Source organism: Sapajus apella, unplaced genomic scaffold (assembly GCF_009761245.1).
Source record: "Sapajus apella isolate SASKATOON/1434 unplaced genomic scaffold, GSC_monkey_1.0 scaffold30, whole genome shotgun sequence".
In the NCBI taxonomy this organism is placed as follows: domain Eukaryota; kingdom Metazoa; phylum Chordata; class Mammalia; order Primates; family Cebidae; genus Sapajus; species Sapajus apella.
Window position 1 is genome coordinate 414,644 of NW_022436970.1, and position 26,682 is coordinate 441,325.

General features: G+C 35.7%; 1 protein-coding gene across 6 annotated transcripts; it reads left to right on the top strand.

Annotated features, from left to right (window-relative positions):
* Nucleotides 1-876: 876 nt before the first annotated feature.
* On the top strand, nucleotides 877-25,706 carry POLI (DNA polymerase iota). Of its 6 annotated transcripts, none has more exons than XM_032293556.1 (10): nucleotides 877-1,114; nucleotides 2,882-3,007; nucleotides 5,160-5,324; nucleotides 9,649-9,801; nucleotides 12,522-12,758; nucleotides 14,732-14,910; nucleotides 16,114-16,205; nucleotides 19,418-19,548; nucleotides 22,462-22,667; nucleotides 24,557-25,706. In XM_032293556.1, the coding sequence occupies exons 1-10, from the start codon at nucleotides 1,006-1,008 to the stop codon at nucleotides 25,373-25,375; spliced, it is 2,217 nt and encodes a 738-aa protein (XP_032149447.1). In that variant the 5' UTR covers nucleotides 877-1,005; the 3' UTR covers nucleotides 25,376-25,706. The 6 variants fall into 6 exon arrangements, with proteins under 6 accessions (XP_032149447.1, XP_032149452.1, XP_032149448.1 ...); XM_032293561.1 differs by having other exon boundaries at nucleotides 24,729-25,017; XM_032293557.1 differs by having other exon boundaries at nucleotides 901-1,114; nucleotides 9,718-9,801.
* Nucleotides 25,707-26,682: the final 976 nt, after the last annotated feature.

Here is a 26,682-nt window from a genome sequence, read left to right on the forward strand (position 1 = left end):
GTTTTATATACATTAGAATATTACAGTATATGGTAGCTTTAATCCATTCTTTCATTTAATCTCAAAACACTGTTTTTTTTTTAACAGTAGAGCCACTGAGGCTCACAGCAGTTATGTAAACCTGCCCAAAGTCATTCAGCATAATGGAGGGTCTAGATGGGAGATTTTATCTTACTCCAACACTTATGTATCAAAATCCTATTCAGTTTTCATGTTAAAAATTCTGCGGTTGAATTCGTTACAGTGTCTTTAAAGAAAACGACAACAAACAGAACACAGCAAACCTTAACATAGTTGCTAATCACATGAGTTTACAAGGCCACCTGTCTATCATTTACACTCTTTCCCACCCCATCACATTAATCACTCAGGTCTAGGGATTTGCAATTTTGCTAACTGCCGAACAGAGCAAAGATAAAAAGATAAAATTTCTGAGGTGGGCCCCACTCCAAAGCCTTCACGAGAAAAAAAAGTTAGGCCCAGTGCGGTGGCTCACGCCTGTAATCCCAGCACTTTGGGAGGCCGAGATGGATGGATCACCGAAGTCAGGAGTGCGAGACGAGACTGATCAACATGGCGAAACCACCTCTCTACTAAATACAAAAAAGTACCACAGCTTGATGGCGTATGCCTGTAATACCAGCTACTTGGGAGGCTGAGACAGGAGAATCGCTTGAACTCGGGAGGCGGAGGTTGCGCTCCGCCGGGATTGCGCCACTGCACTCCAGCCTGGGAAACAAGAGCGAGACTCTGTTTAAAAAAAAAAAAAAAAAAAAAAGCCACGTGTGCTTTCAATCTCTCCCCGCTTCCGGCCTCGACCGGGTGGGAAAAAACTCCAGCACGTGGGCGTCCACGATTCCCCGGCAAGCACGTCCCTCCGGGAAACAAGCTGGTCGGCCACGACTGCGCCGGCGCGAGGGACCCAGCGGCTGGAGACGGTCGCCCCGCGGTTTCCCTGGAGACCAGGCGGAAGGCGGAAGTAGCGCTGCGGTTCGTAGCGGCTGGATGGAGAAGAAGGGGGTGGAGCTGGAGGAGGAAGGCTGCGGCAACGAGGAAGACGACGAGGCCTGGGCCATGGAACTGTCGGACGTAGGGGCGGCTGGCAGCTTGCAGGGTGCGCTGGGGCCTGAGGAGCCCAGCGGCCTCCTTGGATGTAAATGAGAAGGGCGGGGTAGGCAGACGCCCGGGACGGCGGCCTGGTCCCTGCCCCGCTCGGCTCCTCTAAGAGAGGGCTGCTTCCCTCTGCCTCGTATTACGCGGCTGGTACCTCTAGAGGAATGGCTTCACTCAGTAGGAGTAGGGTGGGGCGCGTCCACACTACAAATGCGTGTCGAGGGTGCATCTACACCTTCCTCTCCTCCTCTGTGAGGGGCGAAGTCGGGCAGGAATCCCTAAGCCAGCCCTACGAAAACTGCAGAAGCTCCCGGGGCCGTTTAAGGTTGGAGAAGTGGAGGACCTTGCCGCTCACTTGGCAGAGGGTGGGACCCGGTCTCAGCCCTGGCAGGAAGGGATGACTCGGAACCTAGGCGGAGTCACGTCCGCTGTGGTCTTATCTCTGGTGACCCACTTCCAGCTTCTGGTTTTTACCTTGTACCGCCCACCTCAGGGCCTGGATGCCAAGGCACCGGTTCTCATCTCCTGCTGGTTTTTTTCATTCATTAATTTAGAGACAGGGTCTCCCTTGCAGCCTTGAACTCCTGGGCTCAAGTGATCCTCTGCCTCCCGAGTAGCTGGGACATCAGGCACGTGCTACCACACCCGGCTAATTTTCAGATTTTTTTAGATCAGGTGTAGCTGTGTGTCCAGGCTGGTATCAAACTCTAGCCTGAAGCCATCCTTCCATCTCAGCCTCCGAAAGTGTTGGGATTATAGGAATTAGCCATCGTGCCTGGCCTTTTAAATTTTGGAACAACTTTAGGTTTGCTGAAAGTTGCAAAGGTAGATACCCCTAGTGTTAACATAAACTCAGTACATATGTCAAAACTAGGAAATTACTATTAGTATAATACTGTTAACCGAACTACACGCTTTATTCAGATTTTACCAGTTTTTCTGCTAACATTTTCTGTTCTAGGATCCCAGCCAGAATATCAAATTGCATTTTGCTTCTGTTTCTACCCAATGTAGAGAGGAGTCGTCTCTCATTCCCTTCCCCTACACGTGATCTAAGCAACTTTTTAAAACTAATAACTATTCAGTCTTTCAATTTAGTGAATATTTATTGGTGGTCTTTTATGTCGTAGACACTGTTTTAGGCACTGGTGATTTAGCATTAAACCAGATAATCTTGCTGTCATGGGAGGTAAAAATCGCCCACACTGGTACCCACTGGTTGTCTTTTGTCATTTTGTATTTCAGATATATATATATATATATATATATATATAAAATATATTATAAATGATATATATAATTATATATTATAAATGATATATATAATTATATATAAATGTATGTAAATGGATATATATATTAATGTAAAGGGATGCTGCTTAGAATAATTTTCAAGTTTTGTGAAAATCAACGACGTTTCAACTTTTCTGCCCCTTCTGGTTTATGCTGAAAGCTACTATAAACTTCCAAGTGATAGTATTATCTCTTGCATCATCCTTTACTGAACAGATTTTTTTTTCTCCTCAAATTTATTGCTATCCTAAGAAAAATCCAGTACACAAAGAAACGCTAATTAAGAGGACCGAAGACCCTACTCTAGGTGGAGTTTCATGTCTTTGTAATTTTTCGATGCTTTCACATATAATCCAGGAAAAAGCTAACATCACTTTGCATTCTTCCTTCACAGGTACCATGTTTTAAGGAATTGTCAGTTGCTCGGAGATGACAGCAACCTGATTTTTTAAAAATTTCTTTGTATATTGTGCAGGAGTTCATGATCAAGTGTTGCCCACACAAAATTCTTCAACCAGAGTCATAGTACATGTAGATCTGGATTGCTTTTATGCACAAGTAGAAATGATCTCAAATCCAGAGCTAAAAGACAAACCTTTAGGTAACTGAACGTTTATAATATTTGTATTGCATAATGATTAGATTAGCAACTCATGCACATTATATACAGATTTATTAACCTTATTAAGAAAGGTTTTGGAAGCAGTTCTTAAGTGCTTTGTAGCTGGTCATTTGTGCTTCACTACCAACTGTAAATTTTACAAGCCTCATTTAGTAAGTGGTGAATCTGAGAATAGTATAGTCGACAATAAATGAAGAGAAAACATTTTACTTTTCTGTGCTGGTTAGTAGCTTAGTTTGCTTGGCAGATTTCTTTTTCTCAGTATTTGAAATTTTACAAGCATTGTTCTCAAAAACAACCTCTCACTACATTTTAATGGAAGTGTTCATCTGTCCTCCCCTTTCTGAAATTAACTCTTAAATTGTATAACATCTAACACACTGGTTGGATTTTGAACATAAACCTAAGTATTATAAAGACAGCAAACTTTCCATAAAAACATAAGCATCTTTTTAAATAAAAGCCAAACCAATTTTATATTGGATATTTACTTGATATACTGACTTGTTTTATCATTTTTATTCATATTTTAAATTGAGAGATTTTCATGCATTCAGGAAAGATTCATCTTTAAGTATAAACATAAAGAACAATTTTGGTTCACTTGCTGCCACCCTCTTGTGTTCAGTTTGGCTTAAAAAATCCCAAGCTAGCCTAGTTGATTTACTGAAGAACAAAGGGATGACTAGCTTTTGCTATGCTAAGGTGAGTCAAGGATCTTCAGACTTTCCTAAGAGTGCCAAGAAGTTAGAATCAAGGGACCTAAATTTTTCTCCTCAAAGCTTTTCTAAATAGCAGCACTGTGATATAAGATGTTCTGTAGATAATGCTTAATAAAAAAAAGTGTAATTAAGTACAAATGAATGATTATTGTGAAATGAGGGATATGAATGCTCCACTTTTTGGAAGGAAAACTGAAGTATTTCATTTATACTCAACAAATACATGATGAACTCAGGCTAGTGATATACAGTGGTGAGGCCATATAATGTAATGCTCCATTTAAAGACTCCTGTTTTTGGTTAAGAAGTCTACCAATCTGATTTTTTATGTGGTTCACTGAGGAATCTCAAATTATTATTACTTTTGGTTCCACGAATATATTTTTGGGCATTACCTGATATGTGAAAAAACTTTATGTAAAAATAATGTTTCTTGCCTTGTTTATGATACCAAAATTTTAGAAACAATGTCTAATAGTAGAGAAGTGGACATAACCTTTTTTTTTCTTCTACATGTTTACATTTTACATATTTTAGGTGAACATTACTCTTACAGTGGTAAACAAGTAGTCAACTTGTATAAAAAGAGCAGAGCAAATACTTTTGAGCCACCTTAAGTCACCAATAAACTAGAACTTTTTATGCAGTCTGTAAATAAATGATCATATTTAATTGTTTTTGATAGAAAAGTTCAATAAGTAGTACATAACTGTTAGATCCCTAAAAATTGCTGTAGCCTGTCACATGTTGTATATGTTATATTTTATATTGCTTTATATTAGCAAGTTACTTGGAAGAGAAGTTGAGTTTTTCTAGCAGCAACCAGTATTTAATTGTACTCAATTATTTTCATCTTGTTTTTTTTTTTTTTTTTTGGTAAAACATGCCTTATTATATGGCAGTATAAATTAATCTGCTTTTATATTGTCTGGGAAAAAATCCTAGAGAGATTTGATTTGTGTCTTATCACTGAAGATTCCATAGAATTTGTTGATTTATGTTCATTTTTATTAAATTTGAGAAATGTAATACACAGATTGCCTTTTGTATGTGAATAACTGATCTTTTGTCTAACTTGTAATTTTGTGTTATTCAGTGTTTTGTTATTTAATAATAACTTACCTTCTTCATGGAGACAAAACAACCAGAGATTAAAAATGGGTATGGAAAAATACCATATTGGTATATTATAATTCATAATTAGGAGGCAGCTTCAAAACCTAATGTTTCTGTAATATAGAAATTTGATTTATGGAGGCTGTGTTTTTCTTTTAATTGAGATAGGGCTGTTGGTTCTTATCAAAACTGATTGCCTTACAACTTAGACAAGTGTAATGTGGAATTAATAAATATTATCTTTAAATGTTTCTTCAGTTGTGCTTGGTTTTCTCATAAAATATTTTTTATAGGGGTTCAACAGAAATATTTGGTGGTTACCTGCAACTATGAAGCTAGGAAACTTGGAGTTAAGAAGCTTATGAATGTCAGAGTTGCAAAAGAAAAGTGTCCACAGCTGGTATTAGTTAATGGAGAAGACCTGACTCGCTACAGAGAAATGTCTTACAAGGTTACAGGTACAAATTATAGGCAATGTACTTTTAACATTAATTTTTATGTAGGATGCCCATTATGTGAATTTTTTAATGAATGTGAAATAACATAAGATGCTTTTTCCTAATAACTTCTTATTTTGGGTCTCATCCACTTTAAAAATTATATAAAAGGATAACTATTCTACAAATACTATTTTTAAGATGTATAGTTGTAAGTAATTTTAACTCTGTTATGATTCATGTTTATATATATAATGGGGAAAAATGGAAAACAAAGTTTAAAAGTGAGAAAATGGGAAACTGTACTGTAAAAGATGCCAGGTATTTAAAATTTTAAGTTTGAATGAATTATGAAGAAATAAATTGTTTTCTGATGCACTAATGAAAGTTGGAAAAGGTTTCTGTAACATTTGATCAGCATAAGTAAAAACTGATTTCTTATGAACGATTAATAAAAATAATGGATTTATTAATATTTTCTTAGATTTTATATGTATAATTAATATTACAGTGTAGCTAAACTCTCTCATGCTAGGTTTGGGTTTAAATCTTAGTGTTATAGTAAATTAGAGGAAAAATGAAAATGAGCGTGCACTGACACATTGCAAATAAAGTAGGTTGGTGCAAAAGTAATTGCAGCTTTCACAGTTTTAATGGCAAAAAATGCAATTACTTAATATGTAGCATAAAAATCTATAATGATCAGCTTTGCAATGATTTGTCTTCATTTTTACTTTGTTTTTCTTTTATTATAGCAATTTTCAGATGATTGGATTAATGTCTATAATATACAAAGAGCTCTTAGAAATTAGGAAAAAGAAACCTAATTAAAAAGGACAAAGGATATGAATACGTAGTTGACAAGGAGAGCCTAACTCAGTGTCTAACACTTATAGGGAAAAAATGCTCCAATTTATTAGTGGCCAAGGAAATTTGAATTACTAAGATATTTTATATCCATCATACTTGCCACAATTTAAAAGGAATGCGAGAAAAAGCATCAAGAACACTTACCGAGGTTAAATATGCATGTTCTTCAATCCAGTGATATCATTCCTGGGAGTTTACCAAATAGAAATAAAATCATAAGACTGGTTATTGTGGCTTATACCTGTAAACCCAGAACTTTTGGAGGCTGAGGTAGGAGGATTGCTTGAGCAGGAACTTGAGGCTGCAGTGAGCCATGATCGTGTCACTGCATTCCAGCCTGCCTGCACATAACAGAGTGAGACTCTGTCTCTAAGAATAGAAAGAAAGCCACAAAAGACATATGTATAACAATGTTTATCCTAACATGGCTTATGATTGTTGAAAGTATGGAAGGAAAAATACCCATCAAGAGAAGTAGCCAAATAAACTAAGACATCTGTATGATGGATATTATATAGCCATGAAAAAGAATGCGTTGGTGCAATACTATTTGACTAATGGAGATAGGCCTTGTTGAGCTTGTTGAGTGAATAAAAGGCAAGATACAAAATCATGTATCATGTTTTTCCAAATGTGTAAAATGATGGCCTAAACGCCTCCTCTCATATATATGTGTATGTCTATATAGGAACAAGAAGAGAAACATGAGAGAGTATATTATAGGTTTTTAACATTGATTAACTTGTGGCGGGAAAGGCGTAGTGCTGAAATGGGAGGAATGAAGGGATAGCAGAGCACAAAAGACAAGATTATACTCCCAGATATCACTTATTTACATCACTAAAATTGTGTGTGTTTAACTATTAAAACTTTAGTCTTTAGAACTTTCCCTGTGGAGAAAATAAAAACTTAAGTTTTAGTGTACACAGAAGTGATTATATAATACATACACTTCTGTATCTTGCCTCTGAGCTTATTGATCTTTCATATCATTCACAGAGATTTTCCTCACTCCTTTTAATGCCTGCACAGTATTTTACTGTATTTATTCCATGTTTATTTAACCAATTCTTCAGTGATATGAAGACAGTGTGTATGTCCAACTTTATGCCTGTTGTTGCTACCTAATTAATAATTGCACTTCCTTTCACTCAAAAAATGTCTTCTTTTGGATGATAAGTTATATGGTTTCCCTGCATAGTGATGGATTATTAGGCTGTTGCCAGATTTTTGCTCTTAGACATTTTCTTGTAGAAATGTTGGCATATTTTTAAAGGGATTTCCATAAGGTAAGTTTCTAGAGGTGAATTGTGGGATCAAACATGATTTGCATTTAAATGTTTGGATACTGTTAATATGTTACATCTGAGGTTGCCCCAACATATTGCTGGTATATATGAGAGTGTTAGATAAAAAGTCGTTGCCTGATAGAAGAGGATTGTTTTAATTTGCAGTTTTTCATGAGTAAGGTTGAATATTTTTTCATATATTTTTGATCATTTATGTACTTTTTTCTGTTAACCTATTTACTTGCGCCTGTTTTTTATTTGGGTTGTTCATCTTTTTCTAAGTACTAAGTACTTAGTACTTTTTTGTGTCACTTTTTTTGCGAAAAAAGTTTTTTTTTTAAGTTATTTTATCAATTTTTCCTTACAGTATTTTTCTGAGTTGAAGTGGGAACCTAGCCAATTAGTCCTTTACTGTATTTATCTCTGACCTGTTTATGATATATAACCTTATTATTTATTTCACATATTTATTGTACTGCATGTATACCTTTCTTCAAGGTAGTTTTTTTTCCCCTCTAATTACAAACTCCTCTTTTGAGCCTTGTATAATTACATGTTTAATAATGTATCTTGTTTGTGAAGTTGATACCAAGAAAGAGGTTAACTTCAGGGTCGGAGGCTGGGCATGGTGGCTTATGTCTATAATCCCAACACTTTGGGAGGCTCTGGTGGGGGGATCATTTGAGGCCAGCCTGGGCAACATAACAGCAAAACCCTGTCTCTACAAAATTAAAAGAAAGAAAGAAAGAAATTAGCCGAATGGTAGCATGTGCCTGTAGTCCCAGAGGTTGAGGTGGGAGGATTGCTTGGGCTCAGGAAGTTAAGGCTATAGTGAGCTGTGGTGTGCTACTCCACTCCAGCCTGGGCAACAGAGTGAGACCCTGTCTCATTAAAACTACAGCAACAGCAAAAACCTTCAGGATTGGGATAATTAGGGATTTGTCTTCTGACCTAAAATCAATCAATGTTTAGTGATCCACCAGCTTCATGCACGATTCTGTATTTAACTTGCTTTTCTACTTAGTACTTAAAACCTTACCCTTTATTTTTCTTATGTAGTATTCTTTTGATAAACTCTTTTGTTTTCTACATCTTATTTTGCATGGCAGGTATATGCTTTTGAAAATAAATTGCAGAAATTGATAAAGGAAATGCAAAACAGTCATTTTATATGATCAGACATACTGTCTGTCTGTCCTGAGAGGAGGTAATAGTTTTCTCTGGGTAAATCAGGAGATTTTTGGTGTTCACCATGTCACATTGTTATCTTTATTAGTTTCCCCTTATTGTCAGTGCTGACATCAACAAAACAAAAAAGCACTTTTGGTATTTGTGAAAAACCGATCTGTGTGGAATGACATAGTCCTTTTATTTCTGAGCTTCAGATTATATGACTTTAAGGATCTATGCATTTTGTATACTAAGAGACTTGCATTTGTTTTCTCTTATCTAGCTGGTGTCGGTAGGTGATTCAGAGTGAAGTAAAAAACTTTCTCAATGATTTTAAACTTATTAGTCTCAGTGTTAATATATGAAAATTGATAGTTCTTTTGAATTTATTTTGAATTTTGGTTCAGCTCAATATAGTAAACATTTGACTTAAGGACTAGATATTGTGCTAGATGCTGGGAATTTGAGTATCTGAAACCTGTGGTTCATCTCTCTCTGTCCTAAGGAATATGCTTGGGAATGGCTAATAAAAATACCATGTTATAGTATATTTTGAAAGTTGAGTGACTGTTTTATTTAGTAATAATTGGAACTTTTAAATGCTATTTTGTTTTGCCTCATTTAAACTCTTGGAAAAATACAGCTAAAATATACTGTTATAAGCAGCCTCTAGTTTATTCTTTGACACATTTCTTCAAGGTCATAAATTTACTATTAACATTGATATTTAATGTACTACAGATATAAAAATTAAAGGCCTAGAAGATTTAGCTAAATATGTTGCCATGAATAACTGCCCTAGGAATGTCATTTTTAGATGTTTTGAAAAATATTGCCTGAACTTAAGATGTGGTACAGAAAAAAGTCAGTTAACCGAGGGTTTTATTAAAGATATTATGGAACTATGAATGTATATAAAACCTTTAACAATAAGGTTAAACATTTTTAAACACTAGTTAAATTTATCCTAGTTATAACTTTATTTACATCTGTGCTCCAATATTATTTCAATTTAGAATTACTGGAAGAATTTAGTCCAGTTGTTGAGAGACTTGGATTTGATGAAAATTTTGTGGATTTAACAGAAATGGTTGAGAAGAGACTACAGCAGCTGCAAAGTGACGAACTTTCTGCGATGACTGTGTCGGGTCATGTATACAATAATCAGTGTGAGTGGGTTCTTATTCTACCTACTAACTAAAAGTACATGCATTTCTTAATGTTCAGTGAGTTTGCTGTGTGATTCCGAAAGATTCACGACTTTTGTTGGAGGTATAGTTACATTTAGTCTGTAATCCGTCCAGGACAGCTAAAATTAGGTGTTGCTATTCTATCATAAGTATTAAAATTTTGATGACGTGGCTCAGTGCTCTGTGCACTTTTCATTTGCACAGAACATTGTTCCTGTTCACCTGCACAGAGTATTCATCTGCTCAGAGTTTTTATTTGACAGTGCATCTGCTCACATTTTAGAAAGCCATACCTAGCTGGGCACAGTAGTGCGCCCCTGTAGTCCCAGCTACTTGGGAGACTGAGCTGAGAGGATTGCTTGGACCCAGGAGTTTGAGTCCAGCCTGGGAAATAGACCAAGATCCCATCTCTTCTTTTTTTGTTTTTGAGACGGAGTTTTGCTTTTATTGCCCAGGCTGGAGTGCAATGGCACGATCTTGGCTCACCGCAACCTCCGTCTCCCAGGTTCAAGTGATTCTCCTGCCTCAGCCACCCGAGTAGCTGGGATTACAGGCATGTGCTACCATGCCCAGCTAATTTTGTATTTTTAGTAGAGATGGAGTTTCTCCTTGTTGGTCAGGCTGGTCTCAAACTTCCAACCTCAGGTGATGCACCCGTCTTGGCCTCCCAAGGTGCTGGGATTACAGGCGTGAGCCACCTTGCCTGGCTGATCCCATCTCTTAAAGAAACAAAAAGCCAAACCTCTTTAGGTCATTCTTAAGTTGCAAGAGTTGGCTTCTTAATATGCTTTTTGGAAAAAAATTTTGATTATCCTAAAGCATATCTAAGCAGAATTTTCAGGTAGGTTAGATGCCTTTGATATGTCTTTTACATGTTCATTTCAATTCCCCAGAGACACTGAGACCCTCCTGTTGCTCTCTGACTTCCCAAGTTAACACTTTTGGAATGTTGTCCAGGCCTATCTGCTTGTGCTAGAATCTTCTCCAAGCTCCTATTTAATCCGTTCAAATAATCTTTGCCAACTGTTAGCAAGAAAGCAGAATGGTTTATCTCCATGTATTAAGATATGAATGACTGATGGTATTTCCAGGGATATTTACATGCTAACTAAGCTTTCAGACATCTTAAGACTCTGCATGTGACTCCCTTATCATACCACATACAAGACAAGTTACTCTGCTTTTGTGTAAGATTTGTCTGACCCTTTTGCTCTTAAGCCTCCCCATGCATTTCCTCTTATCCTCTTTTTTTGAGAACTAAACATAAGTCTGCAGAATAGTTCTCCACAGAAGAAAAGCGGTGGAGCTACAGTTTCTGGAATACATGGAGCTTTTCTTGTATCTTTTGTACTTGTGGTTATTTATAACTTACAAGGGCTAAGTAGCAAGAATATTTCAAATGTATTTCTACATAATTTTTAAAGCAAATTTAGATTTTATCGGTTAGAGCACATTATAGTTAGGTTTTATATCCCAAAAAGGAAATGTGCAATTATTGATTAATTCTTCCTCTTTCACACAGATTTTATTAAAATCTTTTTTAAACCTAAAGAAAAGTTGACAGAATTGTACTACAAATACCCATTATGTCCTTTCTTGTAGATAAACCAGTTGTTATCATTTTGCCACATTTCCCTTATTCCCTATGGATTGCTTGCTTGGTTGATGAGCTATCTGAAAGCATATTGCAGACATCCTGACATTTCATCTCTAAATACTTGTAGTATGAGTCTCTTTGAGGTTTGTATAGTTTCATGTAATTCCAGCACTGTTTTACATCTAAAACAAATTTGTTTTTATACAATTTTCTTACACTTTTCATAAAAAAGCTCTAAAACTATGTACAGGTTAGAGATTATTTTCAGCAGCATATACAGCTAGTATGTGGTTAGGATTTAGATGTTTAGAGCTATAATGTTAGCTTCTTGTTATAATAATACTTTTATGCTTACTTACAGGTAAATGTGAGTAAACGTTTTACTCATGTCAGTAGGAATTTTTTTTTACGAGATGAGTGTTTATAATTTGTTAATTATTAAGAACTTCTAGTATACAGTCACTATCACAGGCCCTTGGAATTTGCTTGTTGAATTTGTTTACAGTATTCCTGTGAAGCATGAAAGAGATTAGTCAAGTGGATCACAGGGTGGCAGTGGTCTCTTAGTCCATTGAGTGTTGCTTTAACAGAATACCTGAAATTGGGTAATTTATACAGAAAAAAAGGTTTATTTGGTTCATGATTCTCATGGCCGGATAAGTCAGAATTAGCCCTCTGCATCTGGTGAGGGCCTCAGGCTGTTTTCACTCATGGTGGAAGGCAAAGGGGAGCCAGTATGTGCAGAGATCACATGGTGAGAGAGGAAGGAAGGACTGGGGGAGGTGCCAGGCCCTTTTAACAACCAGCTGTCTCTGGAGCTACTACCGTGAGAAACTCACTCACCCCTGAGGGAGGGCATTAATCTATTCATGAGGGATCCACCCCTGTGATCCCAATACCTCCCATTTGACCCCATCTCCAACATTGGGGATCAAATTACAACATGAGGTTTGGAGGGGACAAACGTTGCAGCCATACCAAGTGGTGGTGGTGGTGGTAGTGGTGGTTGGATATAGACTAAGCCCTCTACCTTTTAAAATTATTTTGTAAAGAAAAAAAGTTTTTTTCTTGTGACTTTTAATGACATTTGTTGTTTTTAAAGCTATAAATCTGCATGACATCTTGCACATCAGACTACTTGTTGGATCTCAGATTGCAGCAGAGATGCGGGAAGCCATGTATAATCGGTTGGGGCTCACTGGCTGTGCTGGAGTGGCTTCTAATAAACTGTTGGCAAAATTGGTTTCTGGTGTCTTTAAACCAAATCAACAAACAGTCTTATTACCTGAAAGTTGTCAACATCTTATTCATAGTTTGAATCACATAAAGGAAATACCTGGTAAGACAAATATATTTGAAAAGTACATATAGGTTTTAATGTATTTCTTTAATTTAAAAAATTATAGATACAATGTAATTAATTCTTAGAAGGGGTGTATGTGAGTTTGTGTGTGTGCACATGCGTGTGTGTGTGTTTGTGTGTGTGTGTGTGTGTGTGTGTGTGTGTGTGTACTTGGTTCCTGGAAAAAAACTAAAAGAACAGCAATATTTTCTGAAGCAAATTTGGATTAAGAAGTACATGAAAGTACTTTTCTTATTTTATCTACTTTTGTATGGTTAGAATATGATCATAAAAGTTATAGCCTAGAAACATATGGCCCTTTATTTCCAGTCCTTGGGTCATACTCTTATACTGTATGTTGCCTCTGGAGAGGGAAGTTGATCTTTTACTAACTCCTTTTTGGGATTACATATAAAATATTAAGGCTACAATGGACTTTCCAAAACATCTAGGCCAAGTTCCTCATTTTAAAGATGAGGAAACTGATTTCTTTAAGGAGTTCAGTGATCTATTTAGGTCATGGGGCAAGTTTGTATCTTCGAAGGTCAAATACCTAACTTTTTATAGACCATCAATAATGGCTATGTTAAACTACGTTTTTATGGTATTACTGGGGAATAAGATGTTATAAAAGAGTTCTGTGGGAGTGAATTTCTAATACAACTGAAACTTAGATGTCGTACTTCACATTCTCAACTGATACTTGTGTGTCCTTGCCTTCCTTAGTATAGTATAAGTATAATTTGGAGTTTTTTGGATGACTTTGGTTCTGCATTCTGAAGAACAATGTCAGGTTGTAATAAATTGAGAACTGTGTACTAGTGCAAAACATTTTTACTTGGCTTAACTTTTGAGTTCTTGGGTCTGTTTATTTTTTTATTTTATTATTTTTTGTAAAACAGGCTTTCTGCTTTCTCACTTATTGCCAAATTGGTAACCTTCTTTTATTTCTGCTGTGAAAAATCTGTCACTCTACCTTAGTAATTCCCCCTACACAGCTGTCCCTTCCTGCTTACTGCTTTTGCTGTGCAAGAAAACCAGATAACTGTAGAATTACTATTTTTAAATGAAAAGAATAAGGAGACACTAGATCGCCTGAGTATTTTCTCTTGTGAATAAAATATGACTAAATTTTAGTGCAAGAACTTTGTGACATTTTTGCCAGCAAGATTGTTTGTTTGCTTTCTGGCTGATAGTTGTATTCTGGATGGTAAATATTGTTAGATGTGACTTATGGTTAAATGTGTGGTGGTATGTATAGCAATCAGTTAGGTTACCTAATATGTATACTTAATTAAATTGCTCTAGTGACAGCCTTTTTGTACATTAATAATCATGATTTCTGAATATTTCTGGAATATTACATAACAGGTTGTAAAAACTTTATTTTAGTAAGACAGCATTTATTGGCTGCCTCTATGTCCATTTTATTATACTGCATTTTGTGAGGACTTCAAAGAGATGCATATAATCCAGGAGCCTGGCGTGGAAGAACAGCAACCTGGTTTGCAATGGAGTTTGATCTTTGCAAAATACAGTAGTCCCCCATTACCTGCAGTTTCACTTTTCACAATTTCTGTTACCTGCAGTCAACTGAGGTCTAAAAATACTAGAGGATATTTTGAGAGAGAGGCAGAGCCCACATTCATATAACTTGTGTATAGTACATTGTCATAATTGTTCTATTTTATTAGTTATTGTTAGTCTCTTACTGTGCCTAATTTATAACTTAAACTTTATCATAGGTATATATGTAATGGCAAAAACAGTACTGTATATATTGGGTTCGATACTGTCCATGGTTTCAGGCATCTGCTGAAGGTGGTAGAATGTATCCCCTGTGGATAAGGGGGGACTACTGTATACATTATAGAACTTAAAGATATGATTGATGTATTTATAATATTTTAATTACCTTTGTTTTCAGGAGAAAAGCTACTTTAACATTGTATGCATTTCTTTTTATTTAGGTATTGGCTATAAAACTACCAAATGTCTTGAAGCTCTGGGTATCACTAGTGTACATGATCTCCAAACCTTTTCATCCAAAATTTTAGAAAAAGAATTAGGAATTTTAGTTGCTCAGCGTATCCTGAAACTCAGTTTTGGAGAGGATAACTCCCCTGTGATACCCTCAGGACCACCTCAGGTATATGATGATATTTATTTTAATTAAGTACTGTTTATCACATCATTTGATAGAAAGAGTTCTAGTTTTAGTACCATGTTCTTATTATTCTAGTTTCCTTAGTATATGATCCTTTTCTTGTTAGAAGGCTGATTTATTATTAATAGATTAGATAATAAATATTCTTAAATTGAATCTTAAGCATTGATATTTAGATATTTTGTTAGCTACTATGATTGAAGACAGTGCAACTTAATTTTAATAGCCTATAATGCATATATGAGGCAAATATTTTAATCTTTAAAAATCTTGTTTTCAGAGTAGTCCAATGATTTAGCAAATGGGAAAGGTATAATCACCCAGTTAACATTGTTTGATTTTTTTGCTATGGGACAAGCACTCTACTGAGTGCTTTAAATACAGTAGTCCATTTAACCTTCACAACAAACCATCAAGGTAGGTAGTACTGTTGTTTGTCCATTCTTTCTTATCCTCTTTCCTTCCTTCTGTTCTCTCCCTGTGTCTCTCTCAAGATGAGGATACTATATTTCAGAAAGGTTAAACAACTTGTCCAAGGATAAACTTAGATTCAAGTCCTAGGTAATTAAGAGTCTTGCCATAATTATACTTGCTTGGAGTTGGTACTGGAGCTTTAGAGTTTTCTTAACTTTGAATTATTTTATATTAACTATTAATATAGTAATATTTTACATTAACTTCTTAGTGAGTACAACAACTTGCAGATAAAAAAGAGTTAATATATTGGCCGGGCGCGGTGGCCCATGCCTGTAATCCCAGCACTTTGGGAGGCCGAGCCGGGTGGATCACAAGATCAGGAGTTCGAGACCAGCCTGGCCAAAATGTTGAAACCTCGTCTCTACTAAAAATACAAAAATTAGCTGGGCACGGTGGCACACGCCTGCAATCCCAGCTACTCAGGAGGCTGAGGCAGGAGAATCACTTGAACCTGGGAGGCAGAGGTTTCAGTGAGCCGAGATCACGCCACTGCACTCCAGCCTGGGTGACAGAGTAAGACTCTGTCTCAAAAAAAAAAAAAGAAAAAAAGAAAAAAACCAGTTAATATAAAAGTGAACTAAATGGTTCAAATGAAGGACAAGAGGTATAAGTAAAGAACATATTGAATATTTATTTGACTATACACTGATAATAATTAGATATAGTTATTTGAGTTTGCATTAATCCTTATTTATGCTTCTTTGATAGTCCTTTAGTGAAGAAGATTCATTTAAAAAATGTTCATCAGAAGTTGAAGCTAAAAAAAGGATTGAAGAACTACTTGCTAGTCTTCTAAACAGGTGATTTTCAAACCATTTTGCCATGTTATCTTATATATTCATTCTGTATATGGTGTATGGAAAGAATATTTGATGTTCCGTCTTGGAACTGACAGATTATCTGGAGACTAAACAATGTAAAAATAATTTATTATGGGATTTCTCTGCATTATGAACTATTGTAAAGATGGTAGTGGGGCTCTTACCAAATTTAATTCATCTGCTTCCCTTGGTCTTAATTCTAGTAACACTGTGGTTATACTATGGATCTAAAGCTGCAGATAGTTACCTAGACGGGTTTTATAGATATTTCTAACATTCCTAGACTTATACTTGTCCTCCGGTGAGAAGGAAGAAGTTTTAATTTTTCCCTGTGGCAGCTGCAAAGCCTTTGCCCTCAACCTAATAGTTACTTGCATTTCATTAAGAAGAAAAAAATGCAAAGAGGAATAATACTGTCAAATTCTAGAACTCTTGATATAGGAACAGCTGTATAAATTTGTGATTGTTGGGGATAGGAAATTATTAAAGTAACAATGATGAAAGAAGCAGAAAAATCGTTGTATCTCTTTTGCCTCAGACTGTAAAATAAAATGGAGCCAAAGGAAAGAATGGCTAGCTGGGGCTGTGTGAGCAGGCTGAGTGACTGCAGGTGTGCGCAGGGTTTCTGATCTGTATGTGAAGAGTATCAGCTGTGGTTATAAATACATGAGTAGCACAAGATAAACTGAAAAGGAAATTTAGTTTTGTGCTGCTCCTTGCCATTATACTTGTATTTCTCAATATTCCATATTCCACAGAAGAGTATTACCTGTTTTCCTCTCTTTGTTTCTCCTTTTTTTTTTTTTTAGAAATTTCTCAAATTGTGGTTTTAGGACTCTAACAGTTTAGAGTGCTTGTCCTTCTCTAATGATTCTAGGAGGACTAACTGTATCTAGAGAAAATGTTTTTTAGATGGCTGTAAGTCTGAGAAAACTGATGAAGTGAAATTTCCTCCACTTTGCTGTCACGTGCAATGTGGCACTCATGTCTTGAGCAGAGCCATGCAGCTCATTTTTGGCTGCATGCATGTGGGGCTGGCTGTATGACTCAGCTCCAGTGATATGACTCAGACTGGGCCTGTGAGTATGCTAGTGAAACTGGGTCATTTGCTTTGTCTAAATAGAAGACTACTCTGAAATTTGTAGCCTTTGGAGACAGTTCTACACATAGATAAACCACAAGAAGTGTAAGTTTTAGTTCTCATTTGAAGAGTCAGCACAGAAGTGAGACTAGGTGCTCTAAACCTGTGAAATACAAAACCTGTAAAATTAACCATTTATCTGTATCTCTGCTTGCCAGCAACTTTTCTCCCACACCACGGGCACTTATTTAAGTGACTGAATTATAACACCATCTAAGTGACTTGCAAAAAAAAAAAAAAAATTACAGGTGTCTGTGTGTGTGTGTGTGTGTGTGTGTGTATTTGTGTATGATTACTTTTGTTTTTTCTAGAGTGCGTTATAATTAATACTATAGGTATGTAAGAAATGTAAAACCATATTAATTTTTAATCCATCCTGTAAGTACTAGTTTAGATTGCTTGTGATACAGCCTTTTTCTAATGTGTCTTAACTAGCATATCATACTCTTTGAATTGCATAATTAATAGAACAAGTTTAATTGGTAGATATTTAAACTGTTAACCATTTAAGGTATTTTATTATTCTAGTTAAGTAACCATCGAGAAGTTTTGTCATAAAGCAATAAGAGATAGAAAAAAATTATTTACTACAAAACTATTTTATTTATTTATTTTTTTTTTGCGATAGAGTCTTGCTCTGTCACCCAGGCTGGAATGCAGTAGTACAGTCACGGTTCACTGCAGCCTCAACCTCCTGCGCTCAAGAAATCCTCCCACTTCAGCCTCCAGAGTAGCTGGGAAGGTGCCTGCTATAAAGCCTAATTTTTAAATTTTTGTAGGTGAGGTCTCGCTCTGTTGCCTAGCCTGGTCTAAAACTCCTGTGCTTAAGTAAGTGATCTTCCCACCTCAGTTTCCCAAAGTGTTGGGATTACAGGTATGAGCCACCGTGCCTGGCCTAAAACTATTATTTTCAGTTCAGAATCTTCAACTTGAGTGTGTTTAACAATGTGCAATATTTGTATTTTGTGTTTGAGATTTGGTTTTATATGCATTGCCATGTGTATAAAAAGGAAAATTTTATCCTTTAATGACATTTATTTTTGCAGTAATTAGGTTTCATACTTCTTAAGTGAATTTGTCATATAATTAAAACTTTTGTTTCAATGCCAAAATCAAGACATTTGGATGAAACTTTTTAAAAACACATGTACATATATTGTATATCATTTATATCTAAATATAGTATATGATTGATCTTTCAAGATACTGCTCTAATATGCTATCATATAATGGTAATAGTGATTACTCTTTAACAAGAGTAATTTCATTTTGTAAAAAAAAAAACTTTTTTTGTAATCTTATTTTGTAAGAAAAAGTTTGAAAAAAAGGTTCTTTTGTTATTTTTTACTTATTTGCTTTTGTCAGTGAATGGTTCAGTTTCTTAAATTTCCTGCTGATTTTAATTTGTTGCCTTTTGGTTGGGCGTAGTGGCTCATGTCTGTAATCCCAGCATTTTGGGAGGCTGAGGCAGGGGATCACCTGAGGTCAGGAGTTCAAGACCAGCCTGGCCAACATGGCAAAACCCGCTCTCTAGTAAAAATACAAAAATTAGCTGGGTATGGTAACGCATGCCTGTAGTCCCAGCTACTGAGGAGGCTGAGGCAAGAGAATCACTTGAACCCAGGAGGTGGAGGTTGCAGTGAGCTGAGATTGTGTCACTGCACTCCAGCCAGGGTGACAGAGTGAGGCTCCATCTTATAAAAAAAAAAAAAAAAAAAAAAAATTGGTTTGTTTTAGTTTTATTTTGGATTTGGATTATAAAACAGCTTGTTATGATTAAATCTTATATCTCTTCTGTTTCTGACAGCACTCAATTCTGAGTGAGGCCTGAGAGCCTTACATGTAAACTTTCAGAGCTTTAGGTGCATAGACTTTGTGGTGATTATTTGGATACTTAGGGACCTTGATTGCTTACTATTTTGTTATCTACAATATGTATAATTGTTATAGTTAACAAAATCTGGCACCTTTAGATAAATGAGGTATTATGTAATTTAAAAAGTCTTTAGGTAATACTTTTTAAAATTCCTTATTTCCACTTTATTTTTAGAGTATGCCGAGATGGAAGGAAGCCTCATACGGTAAGATTAATAATCCGTCGGTATTCATCTGAGAAGCACTATGGTCGTGAGAGTCGTCAGTGCCCTATTCCATCGCATGTAATTCAGAAGTTAGGGACAGGTATGGACTAGTGTTCCAACAGTTTGATTAGCAGGTTGAACTCTTAAATAAGCCAACTTTGAATTAGAAAAATGCTCCAAAAAAGGAGAGTCTTTACAGGGAATTAGCGAGCAATTAAATGCTTTTATTCTTTAAGAAATTTCAACCAGAAAACTTTGTTGTTTTATTTTTATTTTTTTGTTTAGTTTTTGAGGTCTTGCTCTGCATCAAGGCTGTAGTGCCGTCATAGCTCACTGCAACCCTTGTCTCCCAGGCTCAAGCAATTCTTCTGCCTTAGCCTCCCAAGTAGCTGGGACAGTAGGTACATGCCACCACACCTGGCTAATTTTTTTGATATTTAGTATAGACAAGGTCTCAAACTCCTGAGCTCATACAATCTTTCTCCCTCAGCCTCCCAAAGTCCTGGGATTATGGGCATGAGCCACTGCACCTGGCCTTGTTTTTAAATGGATAATTAAGTAAAGAATCATTTGAGAATGTTTTCCGAGCTCAAAGAGAACAGAACTATGATAACTATATAGCATGAGATAACTTCTGTATGGGCATTTAGATTGTCTCATTTTGGTGAACATTTAAGTGCAAGTCATTGGTTGGGTATATGTATATGTTTTCATTTATCTTGGGTAGATTTCAAGGAGTGGGATTGCTGGATCATACGGTAATATGAACTGTTTAAGAAACTACCAACTTTTTTCCAAAGTTCATGCAATAATTTACATTTTCATCAACAATATATGAAGGTTCCAGTTTTTCATATTTTTGCCAATATTTGTATTATCAGTCTCTTTGATTATAGTTGTTCTAGTGGTATATAGTAGCATGGTTTTTCTTTTATGGATAATGTTTTTGGTGTTATATGTAAAAATTATTTGCCTAACTCAAAGGTCGCAGATATTTTCTTTTGTTTCCTGTTAGAAGTTTTATGGTTTTTAAGCTTCATGTTTAGGTCCATTTTGAATTAATTTTTTATGTGTGGTATATGGTAAGGGTCTTAGTTCTTTACTTTGCATGTGGGTATCCAGTTGATCCAGCATCATTTGTGTAAGACTATTCTTCACCCACTGAATTACCGTGGCATCTTTGTCAAAAATTAATTGACCATAAATATGAGTTCATTTCTTGACTTTCTTGATTCATTGGTCTATATGTTTATCCTTATACTGATTCCACTCTGTGGTGATCTTTGCTGCTCTGTTTATTTTTCTTCAGTCTTTTTTTTTCTGTTCTTTCTTACAAAGTGGTTAATTTGTATTGAGCTGCCTTTAAGTTCTCTGATTCATCTGTCATCTCATAACTGCTGTTGCCCCTCTAGTGATTTGTTGGTTTTGGTTACTGTACTTTTTAACTCTAGAATTTCTCCCATCCAAGTACTAACCAGGCCCGACCCTGCTTTGCTTCCGAGATCTGACGAGATCGGGCGCATTCAGGGTGGTGTGGCTGTAGACAACTTTAGAATTTCTATTTGTCTTTTGTTTGTATGTGTTTTGTTTCTTTATCGAGATTCCTCTTTTTGGTAGTCATTATATTTTACTTTAATTCTTTAAACACGTTTGTCTTTAATCCTTTGAACATATCTATAGTAATGACTTTGAAGTCTTTGCTAAGTCCAACTCAAAGTCAATTTATGTTAACTGCTTTTCCCCCCAAATATGTACAGGAAAAGTATACATATTTGGGGGAAAAAGTGTACCAGAAACACTTTCCTGTTTCTTTGCATGTTTTGAACTATTTTATTGAAAACTGGACCTCACAGACAATGTATTGTAGAAACTTTGGATTTAAATTTTTTACCTGTAGGGTTTTTTCTTTTTCTTTCCTGTTCTTTAGGTAACTTGTCTGAATGTAATCTGCAGAATCTATCTCCTCTGTGCTGTATAGCCACTGATTTCTCTGCTCAGTTTTTTGTTTTTAATTCAAATTTGTATTTTTATATTGGCTTTCAGGGAAGTTGCCCATGTCTGTATAGATTCATGGTTAGCCAGTGATTGGCAAAGGTTTTGCTCAAACACTAGAGCCTGGAAGCCTTCTACCTCTGCCAGCGGGTACATGCATGGGTTGGAGAGGACTCAGAAAATTTAGGCCATTTTCAAGTTTGCCTTATCTTTTATTTTCTGCTAGGCCCTCTTTATATACCCTTGATGTGCATGTGATCCTTTCAGTAAGGAGTGTATGGAGAACTTGGGCCCTCTGCACATAGTCTCCTAGTTGGCTATGGTTGTAAGGGAAGCCTATGTAGTCCCTCTTTGGTTCTCTCATTTCCAGATCCCCTAGTGAAATTTCTGGCTGGTCCACTGTTCTTTCATTCACTCCATTCACCACTAAAACCTCAGACTAGCAGAGCTGTAGGATTTCCCCATTCGTTTCCTATCAAGTTTGCTAATTTTACTGGCAGCACTGCTAAGTGTGGGCTTTTTGCGCTCTGCCTCAAATCAGGTCTGGTCTCCTCTGGAAGTGAAGCTGCTGGCTTTTGCAGTCTTCACCCTGTACCAACTGAGTGATATAAAGGGGCATTCAAACAGTCCCAGGCAATGAAGCTGCTGTCTCCTACTTTCTTAGCTAACATATAGCAGCTGGTCATAAATCAGTACTTCTTGCTTTGTTTGCCTTTGGTTCATTTCCAGATTTCCACCAAAATGATTGTTTTTGACAATGTTCAGTTTTATAGTAGCTTTTTGAGACAGGATTTTCTGGCCATATCACTGTACTATAACCAGAAGTCCCATATTTCAAATCTTTTGAAAACTTTTAGCCACTTAGTATTAATGTTGAAATATCTTAATTTGGTATATATAATGTCAAAATGCCCAGTGATACTTATTTAGAATTTTAATTTCTTAATCTCAGCAATATCAAGTATATTATGCTCTTAATATTAATTATAATGTTTATTGTCTTCTTAAACATTTTATTTAGGAAATTACGATGTGATGACCCCAATGGTTGAGATACTGATGAAACTTTTTCGAAATATGGTGAATGTGAAGATGCCATTTCACCTTACTCTTCTAAGTGTATGCTTCTGCAACCTTAAAGCACTAAATACCGCTAAAAAAGGGCCTATGGATTATTATTTAACACCATCATTAACAACAGCTTCACACTCTGGAAAGCGCAGTTTTGTAAGTACACTCTATTTTGTTCAGTTTCCTAAGAATACTCTTATTGGATTTGTGTGGTTAAAAATATCAAATCTAAGTGCTTGTCTTTTTGATACAGTTTAGAGATTCTTTTGGGTGATATTGTTTAGGTGATTAACTTGTTTATAATACCTATCTTATTATGGTTGCTGGCCTTAAATATACTGTGATCTAAGAAGAAAACCTAAGCATCACTGTATAAAAGATAGAACATTATAGAGGCTCTCTATTTTGGAATTGTTAACACATTTTATAGTAGTCTATAAAAACATGGCTTAGCTCATAAGTATCAAAATATTTTCAGATATTAGAAGTCACATCTTTTAGTGGACACATAAGTTACCAGTACCTTTCCCATGATTCTTTTGTTAAAGTATTTACATTTTCTTGGTTTTGAAAGAGTATTGAATTTTGATAGCAATATTGATAGAATTGACTACTGATTTTACAGTTGTAAAGTTAACAGTGTGGCAATAGAAAGGCAGAGGACAGTCACATTTTCAGATGACTAAAACAAAACCCTTTTATGAATAGACAAACCTATTTAGTAAATGTGGGTTGCCTTAAAAAATTATTTTTTAGGCCGGGCACGGTGGCTCAAGCCTGTAATCCCAGCACTGTGGGAGGCCGAGGCGGGTGGATCACGAGGTCAAGAGATTGAGACCATCCTGGTCAACATGGTGAAACTCCGTCTCTACTAAAAATACAAAAAATTAGCTGGGCATGGTGGTGCGTGCCTGTAATCCCAGCTACTCAGCAGGCTGAGGCAGGAGAATTGCCTGAACCCAGGAGGCGGAGGTTGCAGTGAGCCGAGATCGCGCCATTGCACTCCAGCCTGGGTAACAAGAGCGAAACTTCGTTTCAAAAAAAAAAAAAAAAAATTATTTTTTACTAAATTGTTCATGCCTATAGTTAACGTAAAATGCTTTTGTTTGTTTAGTCAGTATAATTTTGTAACCTTTTTATTTCCATTTAAGTTCAAAATGAGAACAGGACAGTGTATGGAAATAGTGAATTAATTCTCTCTTCAAATTACTTTTTTTCTGTGACCCTTTTTATTTCATTTATTACATTTACAAAGGTGTTTCTTTTTACATTTTAATTAATCTGTGAATTGGAATTAAAAGTGCTCATTTACACTGGCATTAGAGAAGTAAATATCAGTGAAAGTACCTTGTATGTATTTGTCACACAATAGGTATTCAATAAATATAATAGCCCGAATCTTTTCTACTCCTTTTACTTTTTCGGAATTAATATTGTATTATGTTTACTGAGTTATATTTTACTATGTTTATATTTTTAAGATGATTAAACCTAGAGGAGACATTTAGATGAAAAACTACATAGAAAAATTATGCAAGTTATAGTTGACTGTATCTTTAAATTTTTATTTTATATAAATATAAATTAGCACTATAGCTTGATGATATTGGGTTTTTGTTATAGGTTTTTTTTTTCTTTTCTTTTTTTTTAAAGGTTACCCTTTAGAATATTAATTTTTGGAAAATGAGCCCTTGATGCTGTATGTGTGCTTTTTGAAAAATACCCTTATGTGAACTGCTTTTCTAGGCGCTGTTCTTTTATATATGGAATTGAAAGTTTGTGTACATGATTGTTAAAATATTCCCAGGTCTCCAAATGCATATTTACCTTTGTTTAAGTGCTATCTAGGAAGGAAACCTCTTCCTGGAATAGTAAGTAAAGATTCACACAATAGTGTGACTAATTGTGGTAGTAGATCTCTAGTTGTTTTGAAGTGGCCACAAATAATTGAATTTATTGAGTAGGTTAGAATCATGTCAGGTAATAGCTATAGGCACACAGCAGCGCAGGGATATCTAAATTAGTCTGTTATTCTTGTGTTCTAGAAAATGAAAGACACTCATATGGAAGATTTTCCCAAAGACAAAGAAACAAACCAGGATTTCCTACCATGTGGAAGAGTTGAAAGTACAAGAACTAGGGAGTCTCTACTAGATACTAAACGTTTTTCTGAAGAAAAAGACATTAATGAATTCTCACTCTGTTCACTTCCTGAAGGTGTTGATCAAGAAGTCTTTAAGCAGCTTCCAGTAGATATTCAAGAAGAAATCCTTTCTGGAAAATCTAGAGAAAAATTTCAAGGGAAAGAAAGTGTGAGTTGTCCATTACATGCCTCTAAAGGAGTATTGTCTTTCTTTTCTAAAAAACAGATGCAAAATACTCCCATAAACCCTAAAAATCATTCATCCAGTAGCAAACAGGTGTCCTCTGTATCTCCTTGTGAACCGGGAACATCAGGCTTAAGTAGAAGTAGTTTCTCTTATCTGTCTAGCCAAAAGGATTATTCATATTATTTAGATAATAGATTAAAAGATGAACAAATGAGTCAAGGACCTAAAGAACCTCAAGGATTCCATTTTACAAATTCAAATCCTGCTGTGTCTGTTTGTCATTCATTTCCAAATTTGCGGAGTGAGCAGCTTTTCTCCAAAAACTATGCTACAGATAGCCATAAGCAAACAGTAGCAACAGACTCTCCTGAAGGACTTACAGAAAATAGAGAGCAAGATTCTATAGATGAGAAAATTACTTTCCCTTCTGACATTGATCCTCAAGTTTTCTATGAACTACCAGAAGTGGTACAAAAGGAACTGCTGGCAGAGTGGAAGAGAACAGGATCAGATTTCCACATTGGACATAAATAAGAATATTCAGCAAAAAGGTCTGAAAAGCAAGGGAATACCATTATTTTTGGATTAGTGGTTTATTAAGCTCTTCTATATTAAACACTAATAGATATTCAATAATGGAGTAAACTGTTCCAGATAAAGCAGGAATAGTTACAGGAAGTAAATTCTGGCACAAGGCATAAAAATATTTATAACAAAAAATAATGTAAAATACTATCTTCTATGTCTAAAGCCTTTTTATGTTGCTTTTCAATAAAAAGAATATCATGGTCAACAGAATATTTTTCATGAATTTGTGGGGAGATGTATACGCTTGCATATAAAAATAAACCATTGCAATGCTATGGTAAAGAACACATTTTTTTTCTTCCTGAGCAATGTGGAATATCTCAAATTCAGCCTATTAGGATATAAACAAATAGGAAATCCTACTGCCAACTAATCTATTAAAAATATAGGTAGTTTCGACTAAAGTACTTCATTACATTTAGTATGTTGACTTTTAAAGTACCAAAGTAATTTATATTCAATTAATGCTTCTTTATACACCTAGAATCTACCAGAATAACCCAGCACACAAAGGCCATTCAATAAATGTTGAATGAATGAATGGTTTGGCTAGGGCCAGGGTGAGGAGTTGAAGTGAGAGAAGTGTGTATGTTGTAGAGAACAGTGGTATAAGGAACTCTCCGTGCAACTAAATTAAGGGAAAGATGGGCACCAGAAATGCAAGGTAATGGGCCTATAGAATACTGGTTAAATGGAAGAAGTCCTTTGGTGGATGTCCTTTTTCTCCCATAGTTATTGGTGGATGTTATTGGTATTGCCTGTTGGTGGATGTCCTCTTTCTCCCATTATTATTGTCTTCCTCTTTTGCCTGCCAAACTAAAAATTGGATATAAGATTGCGAATATAATTATATAATTTGCAAGACATGGAGGATATTTATAGAATATACTAAAGTATCCTTCAGCACTAATATGGAGTATCCTGGTCTCATGTTTATAGTTTTTGCGCATATAATCTAAAGAAGAGACTTTAAAAATAAAGTACACAAATATGAACCAAAGAGTAGCTTAAAAATACTTTATTCCAGGTCTGAAATTTGCTTTTCTTTTCTCTTTTTTTTGGAGACAGAGTCTCACTCTCGCCCAGGCTGCAGTGCAGTGGCGTGATCACAGCTCTCTGCAACCTGCACCTCCCAGGTTCAAGCAATTCTCCTGCCTCACCCTTCTGAGTAGCTGGGATTACAGGCATGTGCTATCATGCCCAGCAAATCTTGATATTTTTAGTAGAGATGAGGTTACACCATGTTGGTCAGG

Coding starts and splice junctions, on each gene's coding strand:
- POLI (XM_032293556.1), top strand. CDS start 1,006: ATGGAGAAGAAGGGGGTGGAGCTGGAGGAGGAAGGCTGCGGCAACGAG. Junction 16,206..19,417: donor CTTGCTAGTCTTCTAAACAG/GTGATTTTCAAA, acceptor CTTTATTTTTAG/AGTATGCCGAGATGGAAGGA. Junction 19,549..22,461: donor AATTCAGAAGTTAGGGACAG/GTATGGACTAGT, acceptor CATTTTATTTAG/GAAATTACGATGTGATGACC.